Here is a 20818-nt window from a genome sequence, read left to right as displayed (position 1 = left end):
GTGACTGTTGCCCCCCCCCCCATAGTCCAAGTCATGCACAGGCATTGTTGCCCCTGTTGTTGTCCCCCCAGCAGCTGTAGCCCAGTGCATTTGCTACCCCCTGCATCCTATTAGCTATGCCACTGGTACTGGGAAGTGGTCAACAGCATCGCAGCCTCAATCTGTACAGGTAATAGTGATAGTTAATCTAATCCAGCCATTTTCAACCACTGTGCCACAGGAATTTGGGAGAGGATTATTTATCAATAGGACCATTGGGGGATGCGAGCCTCCCACTGACCGCACAGTGTGCCTTGTCAATTGCCAGAAAACGGATGGTGTGCCTTGACCATTTTAGTGCCTTGCCAGTGTGCCATGAGACGAAAAAGGTTGAAAATCACTGATCTAATCTAACAACTATTTTTTAAACATTCAGAGATTGAGAGTTCCATACCCCCAAAGGGGTATGGATAAACTCAGTTAAGAATGCCTGCTTCACATACATTGTTATATTAATGCAAAATGTATTTTCCTGCACTTTCTTGAAGTTCACTCCCTCTTTCAGCAGGTTTGGAAGCTTTCCCATTTCTGTGATGGAACTACATGTATACCACATCTCAGCTTCCTACTGTAGAAGTACTTTGTACTGATGTTCACAAAGCAGGTGACCCAGGAATTTCTCTGTTACTTGTCAGACAAGTAATCAACTCTTAAGCTCCATAAGATTTAATGGAGCACATTCATTTGTACAACAGAAATTGGAACAATGCTGCCCTACTGAACTATGGACACAGAACAGGTTTCACTCAAAATAGCACTTGAATTACTACTTGAAGCATTAGAGTTTAAGTCTACAGTCATATACCACTGAGAAATACTCACCGTGTAAGACTCAACTAGGACAGTGGTTTCGAGGGCCAGTTTCTGCTCCTGTTCAATGTTGTAGCCCACATAGCAGAGCTTCTCTTTTATCATACGAACAGTCTCAAAGTCAGCAGAGTGGTTGAAGGCATAGCCCCGTAGCAGAAGTAACTGGCATGAAAATAAAGTTCAGTTAGTTGCACAAATGAACAAAATCAGTCATTAAACCATGCTGGCAATGGTAACACTGAAGGGTAGGAAACATTTAAAATAAATAGTTTCACTTCTGTACATGTTTTAAAGATGAAATCAGGCTTTTGATAGGTAAATTCATTGCTAAATACAGCCAACAACCATATCAAATTATTTAAGTTATGACAGAGCTTTCAAGTTCAGAAACTAAGGGCCCAGTCCTATTCAACTTTCCAAGGTCAATGCAGCCCCAGTGTAAGGGAACAAATGTTCCCTTGACTTGAGGAAGCCTCCATGACTACCATTCTACTGCAGGATGCAGCACATCCCTCGTTGGCACAACTTTATCAGCACTGAAAAGTTGGATATGGTTGGGGCCCCAAGTCTTATGGTAACAGCCAAGAAAGTTCCCATGCATTTGTTCAAAAGCCAAGACTGATTTTACATTTTATACTCTCGTATAGATACCCAAGTATAAGATATCCATGAGCCTCTCATCAAGGATGAAGGCAACACACAAGAGCAGGGGAGCAATGGGTGCTCCTTTTTCCCTGCCTAATGGCAGGAAATCAGCATGTGCTACTATTGTATCATTCTGCCCTTTCCTTCTAGACCAGAGGTGCCCAACCTCTGCCCGCAGGCTATTTGTGGCCTTCAGGGACCCCAATGTGGCCTGCAGGGAGCTCCTAGTCTCCAGTGAGCCTCTGGCCCACCAGAGACTTGGTGGAGCCCACGATGGCTCTCAACTGCCTGATGCGAGCTTAGGGCCGAGTCTGGACAAGGCCTTTTATAGGCCTTGAGCTATCGTGAGACCTTCAGGTAGCTCAAGGCCTATAAAACACCATGTGCAAAGCAAGGCCAGTGAAAGCAGCAAGAGAAAGCCCTCCACTGCGGCCGCCCTCCACAGCAGCCACTGCTGCATCATGTCCTCCACAGCCGCTGCCAGCAAGTTCTCCCCCGGGGTTGCCACCAGTGAGCCAAACACAGCCGCTGCTGCTTCATGCCCTTCACAGCTACCGCTGCTTCTGCCCCCCCTTGTAGTGGGGCTGAGGGCTGAGCTAAAGCGGCCGCTGCACTGTACATTTTGTAAGTGCCTGCTGACTCCCATTTTGTCCCTTGGTGATTTATTTTTTTTATTCTGCTCTCTCAGGTGGGGAGGGGTGGGAGTTGAGCAGGGGAACAGCATGGTTTCCTGTCTGGGTGTTTCATTTCTGTTCTTAAACTTGGAAGTGCCTGCTGCCTCCCATTTCTTCCCTTGGAGATGTTCATTTCATCCTTCAGATATATCTGTGTGTGTGTTTTTTTTTATTCTGCTCTCTCTGGTGAGGTGGGGGTTTGGGCAGTATAGGGATCTCCCTTTTCTGTTTGGAATATATTAGGAATTGCTAGTGTTTTTCCATTTCATTTCTCAGATATATCCGCTTTTTATTTTTTATTTTTATTCTGCTCTCTCTGGTGAGGTGAACAGCATGGCTTCGTTCTAGGTCTTCCTTTTCTATCTGGAAAAATATTAGACATCTGGTGAAGTTATTAAAATTAATTAAATTTAAATAAATTTAAGTTTATTAATTTATTTTCACAGCCCCTGACACTGTGCCAGACATATGATGCAGCCCTCGTGCCAAAAAGTTTCGACACCCCTGTTCTAGACCAACTGGAAAGAGAGGCACAGTAACTGCATGCACTCATTTGTGAAAGGCAAGCTGAGAAAAGGCATAGCAGAGGGACAGCAGGCTGATGGCTAGAGTTAGAAGGCCTACTGGAGGCTTTGCCAGTCTCTAGTAGGATGTACCTCATCTACCCCATTGCCAATTGCTTATCCAGCTGTGCAGGCCTGAGTCTCAAACAAAATGGTGGAAGCAGCAGTGTTGCAATCCACCTGAAGCTGGGTTGTGATCTACTTCCGAGTCCTGATCTGTCTGTTGAAGATCTCTTGTGTACACAAGAAAAACTGGGAAGCAACAGCTTAGATTCTGCTTTATTATAATATTAAAAGGAACACGTGTGTGCTCCTTACACTTAAAGGGCAGGAACCTACCAGCAGCTTTCTGAAATCAGGCCCCTCTCCTCACAATGCTCAAAGGAACAGAGGCAGAAAACAAGTTCTTCTTTATCTTTTTGTTGCAAAGCAAATTTGCAAGGTCACCCTTTTTCAAATCAGCTATAGTAGCTATGCAGTCTCATGAGTTCTCAACCTAAATCATAGTGAGTCTCCTTGAAATCAAGGAGACATTTTTAGGCTACTACACTATCAAGGCAGATAAAAGAAACTGGTGAGGTTTACTCTTGTGCCTGCCTAGATCTCCCAAGGTAGACTAAACTGGATGGTCATAAAAGAAGGCTCCAACAAATACTTAATATCAGGGAACAAAAATACATTAATACTCTCTACAGCCAGAATCCAGACAGTATGTTGACTACCTGTAAGTCACTGGATCTCAATGTTGTGCTTGTAATTGTGCTCAGTGTTGTGAATGTTGCTCACGTTCATGGAGATATGTCACAAAATGGGAACACAGGCAGTTTGTTTCTACCAACACAAGCAGTAAGCAATGCAAGACTAAGCCTTATAGTATTGTTTTTCTTACACAGAACATACAAGTAACAAACGCAAATTGGTGTGCATGGATTTATACACTTTCTTCACATTGTAACGCGTTTACTGGTGACAAAGGCAAACTGCAAGAACTGCTGTAACTTGGAATGAGAGAGGAGAGAGAACAATACATGGTGTTCAGGATGGTGTTCAGACAGTCTGGAAAAAATTCACCCAGTTTTAAGAAAGTCAGGACACATTTCTCAAAGCCGATTTCCTCTTCTCCTTTAAGATGACTCTATGGAAAGTAATCGTCTACTAGAAATATTACATCGGTTGGGTTTCTATTCTGTCTTAATGGTTAGTGTTAAAAGATCAAATGGTAACAGAATAGATGTACAGCCTTTTGCTCAGATTTAACATCTATCTCTTACCTTGATGAGGTATCTGGTAATATCTCTACCAGCAATATCTAGTCTCCTGGTGAGATGAGGAAGAGAGAAGCCTTCATAGACTGGACAAATGTGAGTAACACCATCTCCAGAATCCACAACAACACCTGTCAGTAAACCTGAACAAGAATAAGGGCAAAAATAGCATAGCAGTTATTTCACAAAGTTTTCATATATACCGTTATTTCGTAACAGAAACAAGATGGACTAGTAGTGGGTGATGATGTTTTTCACATACTATTTTCATCCTTCTCCTTGATAAAATCTATGCATTCTCGAATATTATTAGATGTTAAGAGAATCCAGCATTTTCTACTGCAAAGATAATTATCAAAGCCATTCTGGGCTTTCATATATACTTTACTGTTAGGTTCCACAACAGAATCATTATGAGAATTCTTATAAAAAAAAACTATTAAAAAATCAGTAGGCTAAACACTTTGTAGGCTTTTACAAAATGACTCAAACAGGAACATCTTTAAGTCAATGCCAAAAGGTTAATTTTGTATCTATTATGCACAGTTGCCTTAACCTTTATTTCAACAATGCTTAGTAGCTCTCTAGCTAATTAATAAAATTAAGCAGTTGTCTTTTGTGCAGATGTGCTGAGAGAGAGTAGGTTCTGACCTACCCTTGCAAACAGGACAGAATTCCTGATAGTATATAGAAAAGCCTTCTTTTTAGACAGACAACCCAGATTATTTCAAGACTACTCCTTTAACACCCCCCCCCCCAGTTTAAAATATCCTGGGGTGGGGAGTTGCTGTTTCAAAAACTTGCACCTCCGAACACAATTCATTTGTCATAGGGGACCCACTGCAAGTCATTCTACTTGCGCAGGGCAGTTCCTGGCTCTAACAAAAAGACTGCAGTGGCTGGTCCCAGAGCCAGTTACATGGAGACACACATTTCATCCAAATAAAGAGATCTGCATGTGGAAATAGACCTTCATGAACATAACACTTGCTGGATTAGAACAGGCACAAATCAGATGTGCATCCAAGTGTGGATGAAATCTCCAAGGTATCACTTTCAAAAGGGACACACACCCAAACGTACATCCCATAAAGAACAGATAAACTGTATCCACAACCACTTCCCTCTGAAACAGAAGAAACCACTAAGATATCCAAAACAGGAATGGAGCCCTCCTCCCCCGCCCACTCATCTTGGTGCATGACATATCTCCCTGGCACTTATAATCTCCAAGCCCAGAGGCTACATAGGTGTGAATTGGTTTACCATTGAGGTGGTCCAAGAGTTAATGCTAGGTACCCAGAAGGCCTTCTGTATGTGTTGCCTTATTTTAAAAGGGATCCCTAATATCGGTCATCCACCCAGAGTGGAATTCATGCTTGCCACTCTTGTAGCCAGCCCTTTGGTTAAGAACATAAGAATAGCCCTACTGGATCAGGCCATAGGCCCATCTAGTCCAGCTTCCTGTATCTCACAGTGGCCCACCAAATGCCCCAGGGAGCACACCAGATAACAGGAGACCTGCATCCTGCTGCCCTCCCTTGCACTGGCATTCTGACATAGCCCATTTCTAAAATCAGGAGGTTGCACGTGCGCATCATGGCTTGTAACCCGTAATGGATTTTTCCTCCAGAAACTTGTCCAATCCCCTTTTAAAGGCATCCAGGCCAGATGCCGTCACCACATCCTGCCGCAAGGAATTCCACAGACCGACCACACGCTGAGTAAAGAAGTATTTTCTCTTGTCTGTCCTAACCCTCCCAACACTCAATTTTAGTGGATGTCCCCTGGTTCTGGTGTTATGTGAGAGTGTAAAGAGCATCTCTCTATCCACTTTATCCTTCCCATGCATAATTTTGCATGTCTCAATCATGTTCCCTCTCAGGCGTCTCTTTTCTAGGCTGAAGAGGCCCAAACGCCATAGCCGTTCCTCATAAGGAAGGTGCCCAGCAATCATGTTAGTCGCTCTCTTTTGCATTTTTTCCATTTCTACTATGCCCTTTATGAGATGTGGCGACCAGAACTGGACACAATACTCCAGGTGTGGCCTTACCATCGATTTGTACAACGGCATTATAATATTAGCCGTTTTGTTCTCAATACCTTTTCTAATGATCCCAAGCATAGAATTGGCCTTCTTTACAGCCACTGCACATAGGGTCTACACTTTCATCGATCTGTCCACCACCACCCCAAGATCTCTCTCCTGATCTGCCCAATAGTTCTCCAAAGAACCATCTCCTAACCTATGTTTCAAAAAAGCCACTGATGGAGATGGAGTAGGTGTGATGGCAGGTGACACTGAAATGGCCATTGCAAGGGTAAGGACCGTCTCACACAAGATGGCCTTGAGCTAAAATTTCCAATTCTTCTTCATCTTCCTGGAGAACATTTAACAATGGGGTAGGTGTCCACAAGATGATTCTCTTCTAGGTAAAGGCAACAGAGGTCACAACTGATAGCAGAGGGAAGTTTTGCTCCACAACAGCAAAACTTTTAAAAATGGTCCCGTGTGCCATGTGACAAGACAGGGTTACTAATGAACTATGCAGGAAAACCTGTAAAAATGATTTACCACTTCAGAGGTGTTTGAAAAGGGATGAGGCATTCTAGATATACTTGAAGCACATAAACATGCATAGAATCACCCCACCAGTTTTCAGAAGCAGGATGCTCAACAAAGTTCTGGAAACATCCAGGATAATTTTGTATACATGTACAACTCCAATATGTGCGACTGAGCTGCATTCCACTCTAACCAACAAAGCCTTCATTCCTCATGAATTACTTCTGCATTTCTCTTCAGTCTACCTTGTATAACACTGTATGTTCATGAGGTTCAATTCAAATGGGTGGAAAGTTACAATTCTAACTTCAATAAAACATCAGGGCACATACCCAGAACCATCTGTAGCATTGTTAACACTTGGATAAAGGCCCGAGATCCAGCCCCATCTTGTGAAATCAATTATGAATAATGGTAAGTGTATTTCTCCTTCCTCAAGGTGGAAAATGCAAGTTACCAGGACACCTCAAGGCTTCCACATATGACCTGAGAAGAATTTTTACTATTCAAGTTATATTAATTTGTCAAGCTTCTCTTAACATAAGCACCATAAATGTCAGCTCGATCCTAGTGTCATATTTTATGGGCTCTTCTGCTGGTTGTTTGCATTTATCCCCTTTAAGAAACAACAAACATTAGAACTGGCCCTGGAGAAAATGGATACCAACTTTTCCCAGCTAGCACTTAAGGCTGTAATGCAACATGCCAAGCTAGTTAAAACAGCTTATACATTATAAACATTCTGTTCTGTATTTAAGTACAACAAAACAAAGTCTTTCCATTAACCATCCTAAACGTAACTGCAGCACCAGATGTTGCAACTATAACCACTCCTTTTCCTTTGAATACAAGTTCACTTTTATGCCAACTTCACTTTTTATCGAATGCACACTCATTATGGTACAATTTGTAGTTGATAGCGGGATATGTTCTGTTCAGGCTTCACAGGTGAAGCTGATTTTTTCTAATCTCAGAAAATAAACAGTATAACTGAGTAGACTTTGGAGTCTTTTGAATCAATATATTAAGCAGTTTGCTTCTATAAGAAATTCATATACCATTTTGAAACCTAAGATCCAACAATTACTCCACTGTTCAGCAGAAAACAAGACTACATTTTTAAAAGTATACGTACTACTAGCCATGCTTATCAAATACCCCTCAAAAAAAAAAACCAAGAGATTCAGGTCAGGTTCATTTTTCTGTGAAGGCTTCTAACACAAGTGAAGGCTTCTAACACAAGGACACTTTGCAAGTGCAATTTCTTTACATGAAATTACATGAAAGTAGCATTTTTACTTACCTTGTGCATACAGAGTGAGAACCGCTTGAATGGCTACATAAACCCCAGAAAACTGATATGTTTCAAACATTACCTGGAAAATAAATATATTTGTTGTTACCTGTGAAATTTACTCTAATTTCTGCAAACATAAGACCTGGGTTGGACAATTAACACCATCTGGTTACACTTGAAAAATTATTTTCTGATTTTTTTCTTCTGAACTTAAGTAATATATTCATAAGAACATTCTTATAAGGTGCTCGCCCAAAAGTGTAACATCGGGATTCAAGAAGTATAAACTTTTTACACTTTGTGCAATTCCAGCTGCCTTCATGTTGTTGATTGATCCTGGTTAAGTTCAAGTGGTGACACACAGATCTTTTATTTTTGCTGCTGATAGATCCTTGTTTGCTTGTTTTAAGATACTGTTTCTATCCTGTAAACATTTCAGGTCACAGTTTTACCCTTTGGTTAAATCTGATATTTGAGGGCTTCATCAGTAATTGATTCCCTATTGAATGTTTAAAATCCAATTTCAAAAATTCAATGAAGGAAGCTATTACTGACAAATTCCTCAAATTAATATTTGATTTTACCAAATGCTTAAACTGTGACCTGACATTTTTACAGGATAGAAACAGTATCTTAAAACAAGCAAGCAGGGATCTATCAGTAACAGCAGTAAAATAAAAGATCCAGGTGCATCACTAGCGCTTAACCAGGAGCAACAACAGGAAGGCAGCAGGATTTGCACAAAATACTGCAAATTGGAGATGTAAAACTATACAGTGGAGGCAACAGGAGTCTTATGAATTCTCCTTTGGCATTTACAAACACTACAGGTGGAGCCTATTTATCCGCAATAGTTCTGTTCCGTGACTCTGAGCGATTAACAAAAAACGAGTTGTGCTGAATTCCATAGTTACGCAAATTCGCTGCAGCCTGACACTTCTGATGGAAGGAAACTAAGGCAGCTGTTCTCAGTTCCCTCCCCTCTCCTCTGTACTCAGCCCTCCTGTTGCCAGCTGTCCTGCTTCTTTCACAGCTGGGATGCTGAGCTTGCTTGGGAAGCCTCCTCCTCTGTGTCCCAGGCGGCCTCTCAACAGTGCTGCAGGTTCTCCTCCTCCTCTTCACTGCTGCCACTCCTGCAGCCCTCCCTGGGCACCATCATGGAAGCTCCTCTGCCCCAGAGCAGTCTGCTACTTGCAGTCTAGCTCTCTGCTCACCCTCACCTGTCTCTCCAAGGCTTCCCAAGGCTTGCTGGAGCAGGAGAGCCTGCATCATGGGGGGGGGGGGGAATTTGGCAAACACTCCTGGGTTTTTTAAAGCAATCCCCTCTCCTCCCCCTCCTGAGCCCTCCCCATTGCCAGCTGCCCAGCTTCTTTCACAGTTGGAATGCTGATCTTTTAAGAGTCCAGCCCTATGCATTTCTACTCAGAAGTAAGCCCCATTCCAGTCAATGGGGCTTACTCCCGGGAAAGTGTGGAGAGGATTGTAGGCTAAATCTCATGCTTTGCTTGATGGGAAGGCTTGCTTGTGTCATGATTGCCTGCACCATGGGGGGGGGGGAATTCGGCAAACACTGCCTGGGTTTTTAAAGCAATCCCCTCTGTTGCTACCACACCTGCCCCTGTGTGAGTGAGTGAGAGAGAGAGCTCCATCTCACTGCACATATTCAGGTTACACATGGTTTTCCGACCCCCTCTTCAGCCTCAGCTGACTCAGGGGCTCCAGGAATGTTACTGTTCCTTCGCAAGGGGAACCTCTTCCAGGGCTCCAGGGCTATTTCCTGCCTGGGTGAGGCGGAGCCTTTTTGCAGTGTTCTGGGCTGCCTGGAGCGAGACACCAGCCAGTGCAGGGCAAAGGAGGCAAAGGTGTGTGTGACTTTTAGTAACCCCACCCCATATGGGTGGATAAATAGGATGCACCTGTACTTTGAGAATAGCCAAATGATCCTTATAAGAGATTTTATAACGCAAGCTTTTTCTGCACTTAAAATCTTAACTTTAAGGTAAAGAGTTAGCTGCCTGAACAATTTTCTTGTTAAGGGATAAACCTACATTAGACTTTGGAACTAACTATTTGTTCAAGGTGTTCTCCAGACAAAGTAGCAAACCAATGATATCATTAAGCTAACACTTGCTTTTGCCAAGATCTCAGTCTACAGACTCAACCACTCTTTGCAAAACAGACTTAAAGAAAAGAAGTACGATTTCAAAACTCTGCATGAAAAGCACAAAAACTAAAGTGGCAAAACATTCGCTCCTGGTATCTTTCCTTCTTCCCGCTCTCGAATAACTATATATAGTTGAATAACTATACCAAGCAGTTGTCCTACCTAAAAATCAGCGAAACACCGAGCAGTGTAAGCAACTACCCTTCTAAAATGCATTCTGTGTGTCACATACTGCAAGGCAAAAATTAATTTCTTTCAAAGCTGCCAACATTCAAGTGGAAGTTAAAATACTGATACCCAATTTAAAAAACCAAACTGTGCTACTATTACAGACACAAAAATGAAGACTGAATGCACACATATACTGTGATGTATTCATGATACTTAATGATTCTGCATTATAAACTTCTCTATTCCATTACCTAAGTGGATATTATTACAAACTTTGAGCTGTGTAAGCAGCTACATCTCACGGATTTCAATAGAAGATATTCACTTCCACTGAAACCTACAAGGTTTAATAAGACTCAACTTAGGTTGAATTATACCCTTTTAAAACCATTTCAGTGTAAACATGACATCATTTCACACCACTGCTTAAAATATCTTAACCGTCACAGCAAGAGAGGCTACATGAATTTGTACATTTACAATTTGCAGCATTTGGGCAGAGGTATGCAACCACTTCCTTTTCTCAGCATGTTTTCACGAAGGCAGCAAGGAAACATTGGTTAACCCTAGTCATTCAACAGAAGAGTTGGGCTACAAACTTTGGTAGCTCTTAGATACCTTAAATATGAAATGTTAACTGTTTAAAACAAGCAGCTGTGGAAACAGGTGTCTATTAGAAGCATAGGAAGAAGAATACTGATTTTATTCTAATTTCCTAGAACAGTGCTTTTAAGAACAGCTGTATTTAAGAAAATAACTCATTAACTTTTAGTACAAGCATGCCCTGGTATCTGCAGGGGTTCTGTTCCACAACCCCCCTCCCATAGCTGAATCTGGGGACAACCCCCAACCAAGCGTCTTCTAAGCCCTTGAGAAGCACATTCACCCACAACCTCTGCGGGCCTCAGAATGGCCATTTAAGCAAAAAAGTCACTCCTCTTTTTGTATAAAACTAGCCCCCCTAATGCCTTCCCTGGTCCTCCTAATGCCTTTTAAAGTTATAAAGACATCACTTCTGGTTTTACGAAAAAACCAAACTTTTTTTTGGCTTAAACAGCCATTCCGACACCCACAGAGGCCAAGGGTGGATGCATGTTGCCTCTCAAGGCGCAAAAGACCCCTGCCTCCACAGGGTGCGGGGAGGGGGCCCTCACACATCCACAGTTAACTGAAACCGTGGATATGCCCCCTGTATAGTGGGCTGGATACGCCTACTGAAACTGACCAACTGGGCCCTCCCACCTCTGTGGTTAACAGAAACCGTGGCTCCACCCCACCATATAGTATTCTGAAAGAATTTCACAGGTTCTTCCCCCCCCCCCCAATGTACGAGTAAGATAATCCAAAACAGGTTTTACGTTAAAAAGGCATTCAGTGCCAGAGTCAAAATGACTGCTATGGTGCAGAAGTTGTTAAGCTGTAGCTCTTGACAGTACTCCTCTCACAAATTATATGCAAGTCATATTTAAAAGTTGGATTCAGTGGTTCAGAGTATATAGGATGTACGTATAATCAAATTAAATGTTAGAATATAAAGCAAAGTAAACCCTGGTTTTAAAAATGAATGTTAAACATCTACATCTACAGCAGGGCTTCACAAATCCCAGGCACCAGGTTACCATGACAACTAGTAGTTTTACTGCAGTACTTGGTATTTTCTAAAAATTTTAACTTCAAATTTTTATAGTAGTAAAAATGACCAGCAGAACTAGAAATGTTGCAGCTGGCTTTTGAGAGTTGAAATTAAAGAGCTGTAGGATAATTAGATTTTTCTTTTATTGTGCTGTGGAGTTAATACGTTTACTAAGGGTTAAAATCTTTGATTTGAGCAATCAAAATCACACTTCATTGTCTCAAGACATTTTAGCATGGCTTAGTAGTCAAAAGCAACAACATGGAAACAACAGCATAACAATGAAAGAGGACAAGGATTCCTGCCTTAGCTTTGCCATTGAGAATTGACAAGCATTTAAAACCATTCAGTCCCTAACAAAAGGTTACAAGATCTGCCCTTTTCTTTTTTGTCAGTCTAAGTACACTATATGAAGGCCATATTTCAATGCTCAGTTTTGCAAAGTCATTAACATGCTCAACTATCATATATTGAGTCAATAGGTCTACCTGTGTGTCTTAACAAACAACATGCTCACCAGTCTGGGAGATCAAGTTATATATACAATTTTTCTTCAATTAAAAAATATTCCATGCCATCAGGAGTACCTGTCTTTTCACTGCTATTTTAATAGCTCCTGAACACAGATGCTTCCATGATCTTGATAGCATGCCAGGCTGGTTTGTTCTTCTAAACCAGGGGTGCCTAAACCCTGGCCCTGGGGCCACTTGCAGTCCTCCGGGCCTCTCAATGCGAACCTCAGGGAGCCCCCAGTCTCCAATGAGCCTCCGGCCCTCCGGAGATTTGTTGGAGCCCACACTGGCACAATGCAACTACTCTCAGCGTGAGGGTGACTGTTTGACCTCTCATGTGAGCTGTGGGATGAGGACTTCATCCATTGCTTGCTGTTTCACAACTGTGATGCAGTAGCGGCAGCAAAGGAAAGGCCAGCCTTGCTTTGTGCAAGCTATGTCATGACCTTCATTCATTCATATAAGTTCATTTTTAATATATTCATTTATGTAAATTTATGTAAATTTATTCAAATTTTAAATGTAAATTAATTCCTTTTTTCCCCAGCACAGTGTCAGAGAGATGATGTGGCCCTCCTGCCAAAAACTTTGGGCACCCCTGTTCTAAACATAACAAAGCTTCTTCTAAAGAAAAATGCCACCATCTGGAGCAGTTAACAACTCTGGGATTTCTTGGACCCAGACCAGTGCTTGCTTCCATTAAGAAAACCCAGTACTCTGTAGGACAGACTCATCTCAGTAAGATACCTACCTCCACAATCTTTTCTCTGTTCTTTGTTGGGTTCATGGGAGGTTCTGTGAGCAATATTTTGCAGTTTTTTGTATCAATGTTAAGTTTTTCTGGCCCAAAGGTGTAGTCCCAAAGATGTTTCATATCATCCCAGTTGCGAACAATTCCATTCTCCATTGGGTAGTTAACTTCCAACATGGACCGCAGTTCACTTGCTTCATCCCCAACCATAAGATCCTACAAGTTACAAATGAGAATTGGTAAATTAATGTTTTCCAAAACCTTTCATTCCGCCTGCTTGGTGTTTGCATGCATTTTGTAAGACAAGAAACTGCTGTTGTAGCATAGACTTATGCTACTGTACTGGAGGAAGGGAAACTTTATGTACTCAATCAAAAAACAGGTCAACATATTCAAAAATAGAAGAAAACAGTCACAATTCTGCCAATAGTTATGTGCATATAAATCTCATGGATTTGGTCATACTGTGATGCAGATAACTGAATGCAGAATTAGGGCCCCACTAATTTGGGAGAATTACCGTTCTTGCAACTAATGTTACCATACCATTATATATAAACAGTCACTGAAGTATCTGGGATAGAAGCTCTAGCTTACATAAACATTTCTCCACTAACACATCCAAAGTTATCAATTCATACATTTATACATGAATAGGCCATGTGATGTCGAATTGCACACAGGAGTAGGTGGGTTTAGCAGAATAAAACTTTCCATGCATGTTTCATGTTTCTGTGCACATTACCAAAATGAGAATAACGAGTGCTGCATAAGCATAGAGAACAAGTAGCAAAAGCAAATAAACGACCGCAAATTTTACACTGAGTGAAAAAGCAGTAGTTTTATATTAACCTAAATTAGCAAACTGTTGAATGGTAAGCAGTGTTTCTTAAACTGGGTTGGGACCCACTAGGTGGGTCGCAAACCAATTTCAGGTGGGACCCCGTTCATTTTAATGTGTATTTTAATTTTAATAGATCAGACTTGATGCTACCATGGTATGTGACTGCATTTTGGGAAATGTACTTTTACTTTACTTTTACTGTGCTTTTAACAAGCTACTATGTATATTCTTTTAACAATGATAGTAAATGGGACTTATTCCTGGGTAGGATTGCAGCCTAGCATTGTTAAAAATTTCCCTGCTTGATGGTGTCACTTCTGGTCATGACATCACTTCCAGTGGGTCCTGAAAGATTCTCATTCTAAAAAGTGGGTCCTGATGCTAAATGTGTAAGAACTACTGGGTAAAAGCATTACTTATTACAAGCCTAGAATACTGTCCTTCTCCACAAAAATATGTACAGTATTTCATTCCTAACTATGCTATGATTTATATAGACATCTGTCAAATTGTTAAGGAGCACTGTGATCTATTTAGAAGTTATATAACACACAGTACACTGCAACTCAGTAATGCAACAGCCTGTTGGCATTCTTCTTGCAATACAAGCTTAAAAGAAAAAGGCTACCTTTATTCTGTGGCCCAGCAAACCATAATTTGCATGATGTTTAAAAGGAACAAAGTTGATTTTGTTTTCATTCTTTGAAATTAATGTTACCCATGAATAGAGGTGCAAACTAGAATGTTTCCTGTAAGTATTTAAAACACATAATACAAAGAGAGGAACCAATTTTCAGCAACTAAGCATCCCAACTTCATACATGAGTCAAGCCTCAACACTTTCACCATAAAGGGAAGTCTTGTGCAGCGGGAATAGGCTACTTTTTAAAAAATTAGTTGATTTTAGACTGTTAAAATAAATCTTCTTGTAATGATTTTCAGAGACATTTTAAGATTTTATGTTCATTTTTAAAGTGCATACAATGTTTAATAGTATTGCTCAAGGCAATTCATAGTACTAATTTTCAGCTTCATGTAACTTTTAATTAAACAATCTTTTGAGTGTCATTTATTTAACAAATTCAGAATAAAGTTCTGGATTTTGAATCTTTCTAAACTGGCTAACATTTCACTCCAAAATACATCCTATGACACTGAATTTAAAACATTCATGTTTTATCATCTATAAACCACCAATTAAAGAGGGAAAACAAACTAACACTTATTCTGTCCACAAGTTGTTAGCATATGCTTCTGAAATACATGGCTTAGGGCACATTTCATAAGCATGAAGGAAAAACTGAACTCTTTAAAAATCAAAAGAAAAATGAAAAGCAAGGAATAACTTTGTGGCTGACACAGAACACAATAATGGTAGGTTCATATATGCTGATCAGTTCCCCTCCCCACATAATCCCTCCTAATCATCCTTGGATACAAGACTGCATGGAGAAATGCACACATGTTCATTATGCAGATACAGGCTTCTGTAACTGCTCTTTTGGGAACTGCTGCAATAATGGAAATTGCAGAAATACGTCTATGCATAAACTGTTTAACAGTTCCCCACATTATCCCATACCTGGGGATGGGCAGAAGAATTGCATAAAGAAATGGCTAGCTTGCATGTATCAACTAGCCCTAATGATTTTAGCATGCCCCAGAACATGTCTTACTTATAAGGTCAGCACTTTCTCCATGCTTCAGTTTTATTATTGGTTCGATAAGGAGTTTCTAGCACTGACACCAGCCTTATAGTGGCAGTTAAGCCAGTAAATGTCCTGCTTCTATAGACAGCTACAGCTTCTGGGGCATGTCACATTTGGAAAGTATGCGTAAGAATATGAAGAAAGTATTAGCAACCAACCAAAGCAATGATCAAAATAGATATGTATTAAAAAACATAAGACAGGACAACAAAACTTAAAAGCACCAAAAAAAAAAAATAGAGACTACAAAGTCCCATGAAGCAAAAGTGTGGAAAACAGTACAGGGGCGCCTCACTTACCATCTTTTTGTTATTCTACTTCAACAGGTCAAGAAAGATGAAGAAAAGGCAGAAGCAAGAGAATCAGAAGAGGCCTAAGTAAAACCTTTATTCAAATTATTTCAAGTATACACAACAGAAATAAAGCAGAAGAACAGATGCGGGGACAGGTGGGAATGCTCTGAATTTAATGTAGTTCAGGACAAGCAACAGGAAGGTTACTGTCCTTTTAAAAAAAGAGGGGGAAAAGAACCAAACAAAACACAGAAGCAGCTCCAAGAACAACTCATTTCCATGCACACAATGGCTGATGTTTTTGTTTTCACTGACAATATGCTACAGATAGACTTGTGTATCTGCAATTTTTGCTAAGCAGGATCCCTGCCACACCAACTTCTCACTGAAATCCCACCTTAAATATTTATTATGTGATAATAGGTATCACCATCTAACCCTCAATGCAAGTTGTACCTCAGCCAATAGAAGTATACATCAATAGCTGGGGTGTTTGTCATTCCTGAACATAATCTCAAGAAAATATGATTAGAACAAAGCATACAGCCAAATATATAGCAGGCATGGTCAATTAAAAAGCTGTGCACTAATTCTCTTACCTCATTGCTACTATAAAGAGGAAGGCACTTTTCTATGAATAAGTACCCTGCATTTTTGTAGACAAGCAAAAAAACAAGCATAATTCTAGTCTACTCCTAATGCCACCTAAGCTTGGATCATGTCTCATGTCCTTGAGGAAAGCCATAAGCTTCCAAAATATTTGATTAATTGCTGTATTTCAGTGGATGCTCAGAGAGACCAGATACTCCCAGGCTTCTGACAAAGAATGTAGTCTGTTTTCATCTGATTAAAATACGTTTTCAGAAGTTTTCTGAGGTGCAAGATACACACACACAAGAATAAAGAACTAGGGAAGTGGCTAAAGTATATTACTCTCCAGTTAAAAACAGAATGGGGCTAGAACAGAACTTAACTTATCTAACAGCAGTACTATACCTTTAGAAATGTTAACTTTTGTCTGGGCTAGTTTCTACCTGGGGTAAAACCTGAAGAATATTTTAATGTTACAGTATATTGCAAATTACAAAAATCTGAACATACAAGGAGAACAGTAGCATAAATATAACCTTCACTGCTTGAAATTTCAACTAAAATATTAAATATTAATATATTGGTTTAAGAAAAAGGGGGATAACTAGTGTGCACATATATTCCGGGTGACACCAATGGCCTGTTAGCAGATTAACATGCTACTTTCAGTTAATATCTTATATGCATAAAACCTACTCCTGCTTGTACATTTGGAGTCAATTCACTCCCTCCTCAATTCTAATATTTCACTTAAAATTCTGAACTTTCATGAGAATAAATGTCAGTTATGTAGATCAGTATTTCTCAAACTGTGGGTCGGGACCCACCAGGTGGGTCTCGAGCCCATTTCAGGTGGGTCATGTAGCACCTAGCGCAGCCACTATTGAAAATATGGGAAGATGAGATGCTGGAAGGGGGGTGGCTGTGTGGTTATTTTGCTCATGTCAAAGTTATAAATAGGCTTTTTTCCCCTTTCTGATTCACTCTGCTATTGAAAAATGGCTGAGAAATAACCCAACTCATTGCTGCTTCCTCAGGAAAGCAGCAGGCTCTGGTGTCACAATGGCTGCACTCCCTGCTTGATGACATCACTTCCAGCCATGACATCACTCCCAGGTCAATTACATTAATGACAACACTTCTGGTGGGTCCTGGACAGACTGTCATTCTAAAAGTGGGTCCTTGTGCTAAACAGTTTGAGAACCACTGATGTAGACCATTTCAACACAATTGCTATCCATATTAATTTCCTTCATTCACAGCTAAAAATAATCTTTGTCATGTTGCTAGAATTAGACTCTAGCTTTCAGTAACTGTATTTTGGAAAGTGACTGAAACCTAGGATGCAGAAAGACTCTGGAAATCTAGCCATGTTTCTTAATGTCCCCCACATAGGCCTGGAAAATCTGAAGTGATGAGATATTTGCTTTGGAAAAAGGACTTTCCCTTTCAACTAGAGAGCAATTAATAACATAAAAATTGCAGCAGTCCTCATTCTTTGAAATGGATTTAAGTGGCACATGTTTAAGGAACCTCATACAAGTTAATTTCTCTGCCTCCTCTTTAACACCACAGGGCTTGCTCCCGTCAAATCTGCTCCTGAGAACAAAACTGCACAGAATGCAGAGGTAAGGGGAAATTAATGCAAACTCTCACAGGGGGCAACCAAAAGTACCTTATTAGGCCTAAACGACACAGCATGTTTAGACAAGGGTGAAAAAACTGTTGAAAAAAAATTAGACTTAGTATTTTGAGTGTGCAAAGTGCTTCACATGTATTATTTTGTTGCAATTCTGACAAAGATGCAAAGTTTTATTACCCCCATATTGCAGCTCAGGAGCATAGGTTAATTAATGTCTTTTAGCCCAGTGTTCTTCAACCTTGGGATTGGGACCCCAATGGGATTGCAAAACCTCAGTTGTGGGGTCAAAGCAATTTACAAGAATAAAAAAGGCTGAAGACTACTGGACTAGAATACCACCAGGTAAATGGGAAGGCATCTGGTGTACCCTACAGGTATCATCTGTACCTGTCACACTGATCTTTAAAAAAGGAAGGAGAGGGGACCTGGGAAACTATGGACCGGTCAAGCCTAACATCTATTCCAGGTAAGATGGTGGAATGCCTCAAAGATAGAATCTCAAAACACACAGATGAACAAGCCTTGCTGAGGGAGAATCAGCATGGCTTCTGTAAGGATTAGTCTTGCATCACAAACCTTTTAGAATTCTTTGAAAAGGTCAACAGGCATGTAGATGCGGGAGAACCCGTGGACATTATATATCTGGACTTTCAAAAGGCATTCGACACGGTCCCTCACCAAAGGCTACTGAAAAAACTCCATAGTCAGGGAATTAGAGGGCAGGTCCTCTCATGGACTGAGACCTGGTTGAAGACCAGGAAACAAAGAGTAGGTGTCAATGGGCAATTTTCACAATGGAGAGAGGTGAAAATCGGTGTGCCCCAAGGATCTGTCCTGGGACCTGCACTTTTCAACCTGTTCATAAATTACCTGGAGCCAAGGTTGAGCAGCAAGGTGGTTAAGTTTGCAGACGACACCAAGCTTTTCTGAGAAGAGATTGTGAGGAGCTCCAGAAGGATCTCTCCAAACTGGCAGAATGGGCAGCAAAATGGCAGATGCGCTTCAATGTCAGTAAGAGTCAAGTCATGCATATTGGGGCAAAAAAATCAAAACTTCACATATAGGCTAATGGGTCCTGAGCCGTCTGTGACAGATCAGGAGAGGGATCTTGGGGTGCTGGTGGACAGGTCGATGAAAGTGTCAACCCAATGTGCGGCAGCAGTAAAGAAGGCCAATTCTATGCTTGGGATCATTAGAAAAGGTATTGAGAACAAAACGGCTAATATTATAATGCCGTTGAACAAATCTCTGGTAAAGCCACACCTGGAGTATTGTGTCCAGTTCTGGTCACCACATTTCAAAAAGGACATAGTGGAAATGGAAAAGGTGCGAAAGAATGTGACTACAATGATTACTGGGCTGGGGCACCTTCCTTATGAGGAAAGGCTACAGCGTTTGGGCCTCTTTCTACAGCCTAGAAAAGAGACGCCTGAGGGGGGCACATGATTGAGACATACAAAATTATGCAGGGGTTGGACAGAGTGGATAGAGAGATACTCTTTACCCTCTCACACAACACTAGAATCACGGGACATCCACTAAAATTGCGTGTTGGGAGAGTTAGGACAGACAAAAGAAAATATTTCTTTATTCAGCATGTAGTTGGTCTGTGGAACTCCTTGCCATAGCACGTGGTGATGGCATGTGGCCTAGATGTCTTTAAAAGGGGATTGGACAAGTTTCTGGAGGAAAAATCCATTATGGGTTACAAGCCATAATGGGTATGTGCAACCTTTGGATTTTAGAAATGGGCTACGTCAGATGCAAGGGAGGGCAGCAGGATGCAGGTCTCTTGTTGTCTTGTGTGCTCTCTGAGGCATTTGGTGGGCCACTATGAGATATAGGAAGCTGGACTAGATGGGCCTATGGCCTGATCCAGTGGGGCTGTTGTTAAGTTTATGTACCAGAAGATTGTGTCCCAGTCTTGCCTAGGTTCTTGGCAATTTTGCTAAAATCGCTTTCACTAGTGCTGGGCTTCAGTGGTAGCTTTTCCTGCTCTCTCCAAGAAGAATATCTGGTCACAGTGAACAGTGCTGGGAAAATATAACAGGGGTGGGGAGTGGTAGTGATGGGGCAAAGAGTGGGAGGATAGGGTCCTAGGAGAGGGTGCTAGTGCAGATTTTTTTAGCTCTTAAATGGCTTGGATCCAATATACCTAAAACATATTCTCGTTCTATACATCTTCTCTCAATAACCCAGACAGCATCTTCTTGTTCAATACTATGCAATTGCTAGGAATGCCATGGTCACTTTGCAAATAAATTTTCTTAACTTTGACTCTACTGACACAATCAATTACTGGCAAGATTTCTGAAAATAACCACTACCATCATTCTTAAACTTTGGGATAAAAAAAAATCCAAACACTGAATGTCCTTGGCTGCCTCGGTTTGCAACATTCTCTTCTATCTGTTTGGGACTAAGGAGAGAACTATTCATGACGCAATCTCCTAGATGCTGTTTAGAGGCCAGGAAAGAAAGACAAACTGTACATGTACCTGCACACAGAATGTTGTAGCAGATGGGAAGACAACACATGCTCCCAGACAGTGAACAAAGGGTAATGGAATTAATCTATCATTATACACACATTTCTGCATATTTTATTTTACTGCTCCACTAAAAAGCAGATGACTGGCACAGATACGT

The 20818-nt window shown here is 41.0% G+C and overlaps 1 protein-coding gene across 1 annotated transcript in view; it reads right to left on the bottom strand.

Moving 5' to 3' along the window:
- Positions 1–20818, bottom strand: part of ACTR2 (actin related protein 2) — a 33713-nt gene that overhangs the window by 7733 nt on the left and 5162 nt on the right. Inside the window, exons 3-6 of the mRNA XM_066640018.1 lie at positions 13091–13306; positions 7866–7938; positions 4003–4139; positions 862–1011 (exon numbers count right to left, since the gene is read on the bottom strand). Of these exons, the coding sequence (XP_066496115.1) occupies positions 862–1011; positions 4003–4139; positions 7866–7938; positions 13091–13306 (576 nt within the window). The remainder of the gene's footprint in view (positions 1–861; positions 1012–4002; positions 4140–7865; positions 7939–13090; positions 13307–20818) is intronic.

Source organism: Tiliqua scincoides, chromosome 1 (genome assembly GCF_035046505.1).
Source record: "Tiliqua scincoides isolate rTilSci1 chromosome 1, rTilSci1.hap2, whole genome shotgun sequence".
NCBI lineage: Eukaryota > Metazoa > Chordata > Lepidosauria > Squamata > Scincidae > Tiliqua > Tiliqua scincoides.
Note: the sequence above shows the minus strand (reverse complement) of the source record. Positions and strands in the feature narration are given on the sequence as shown.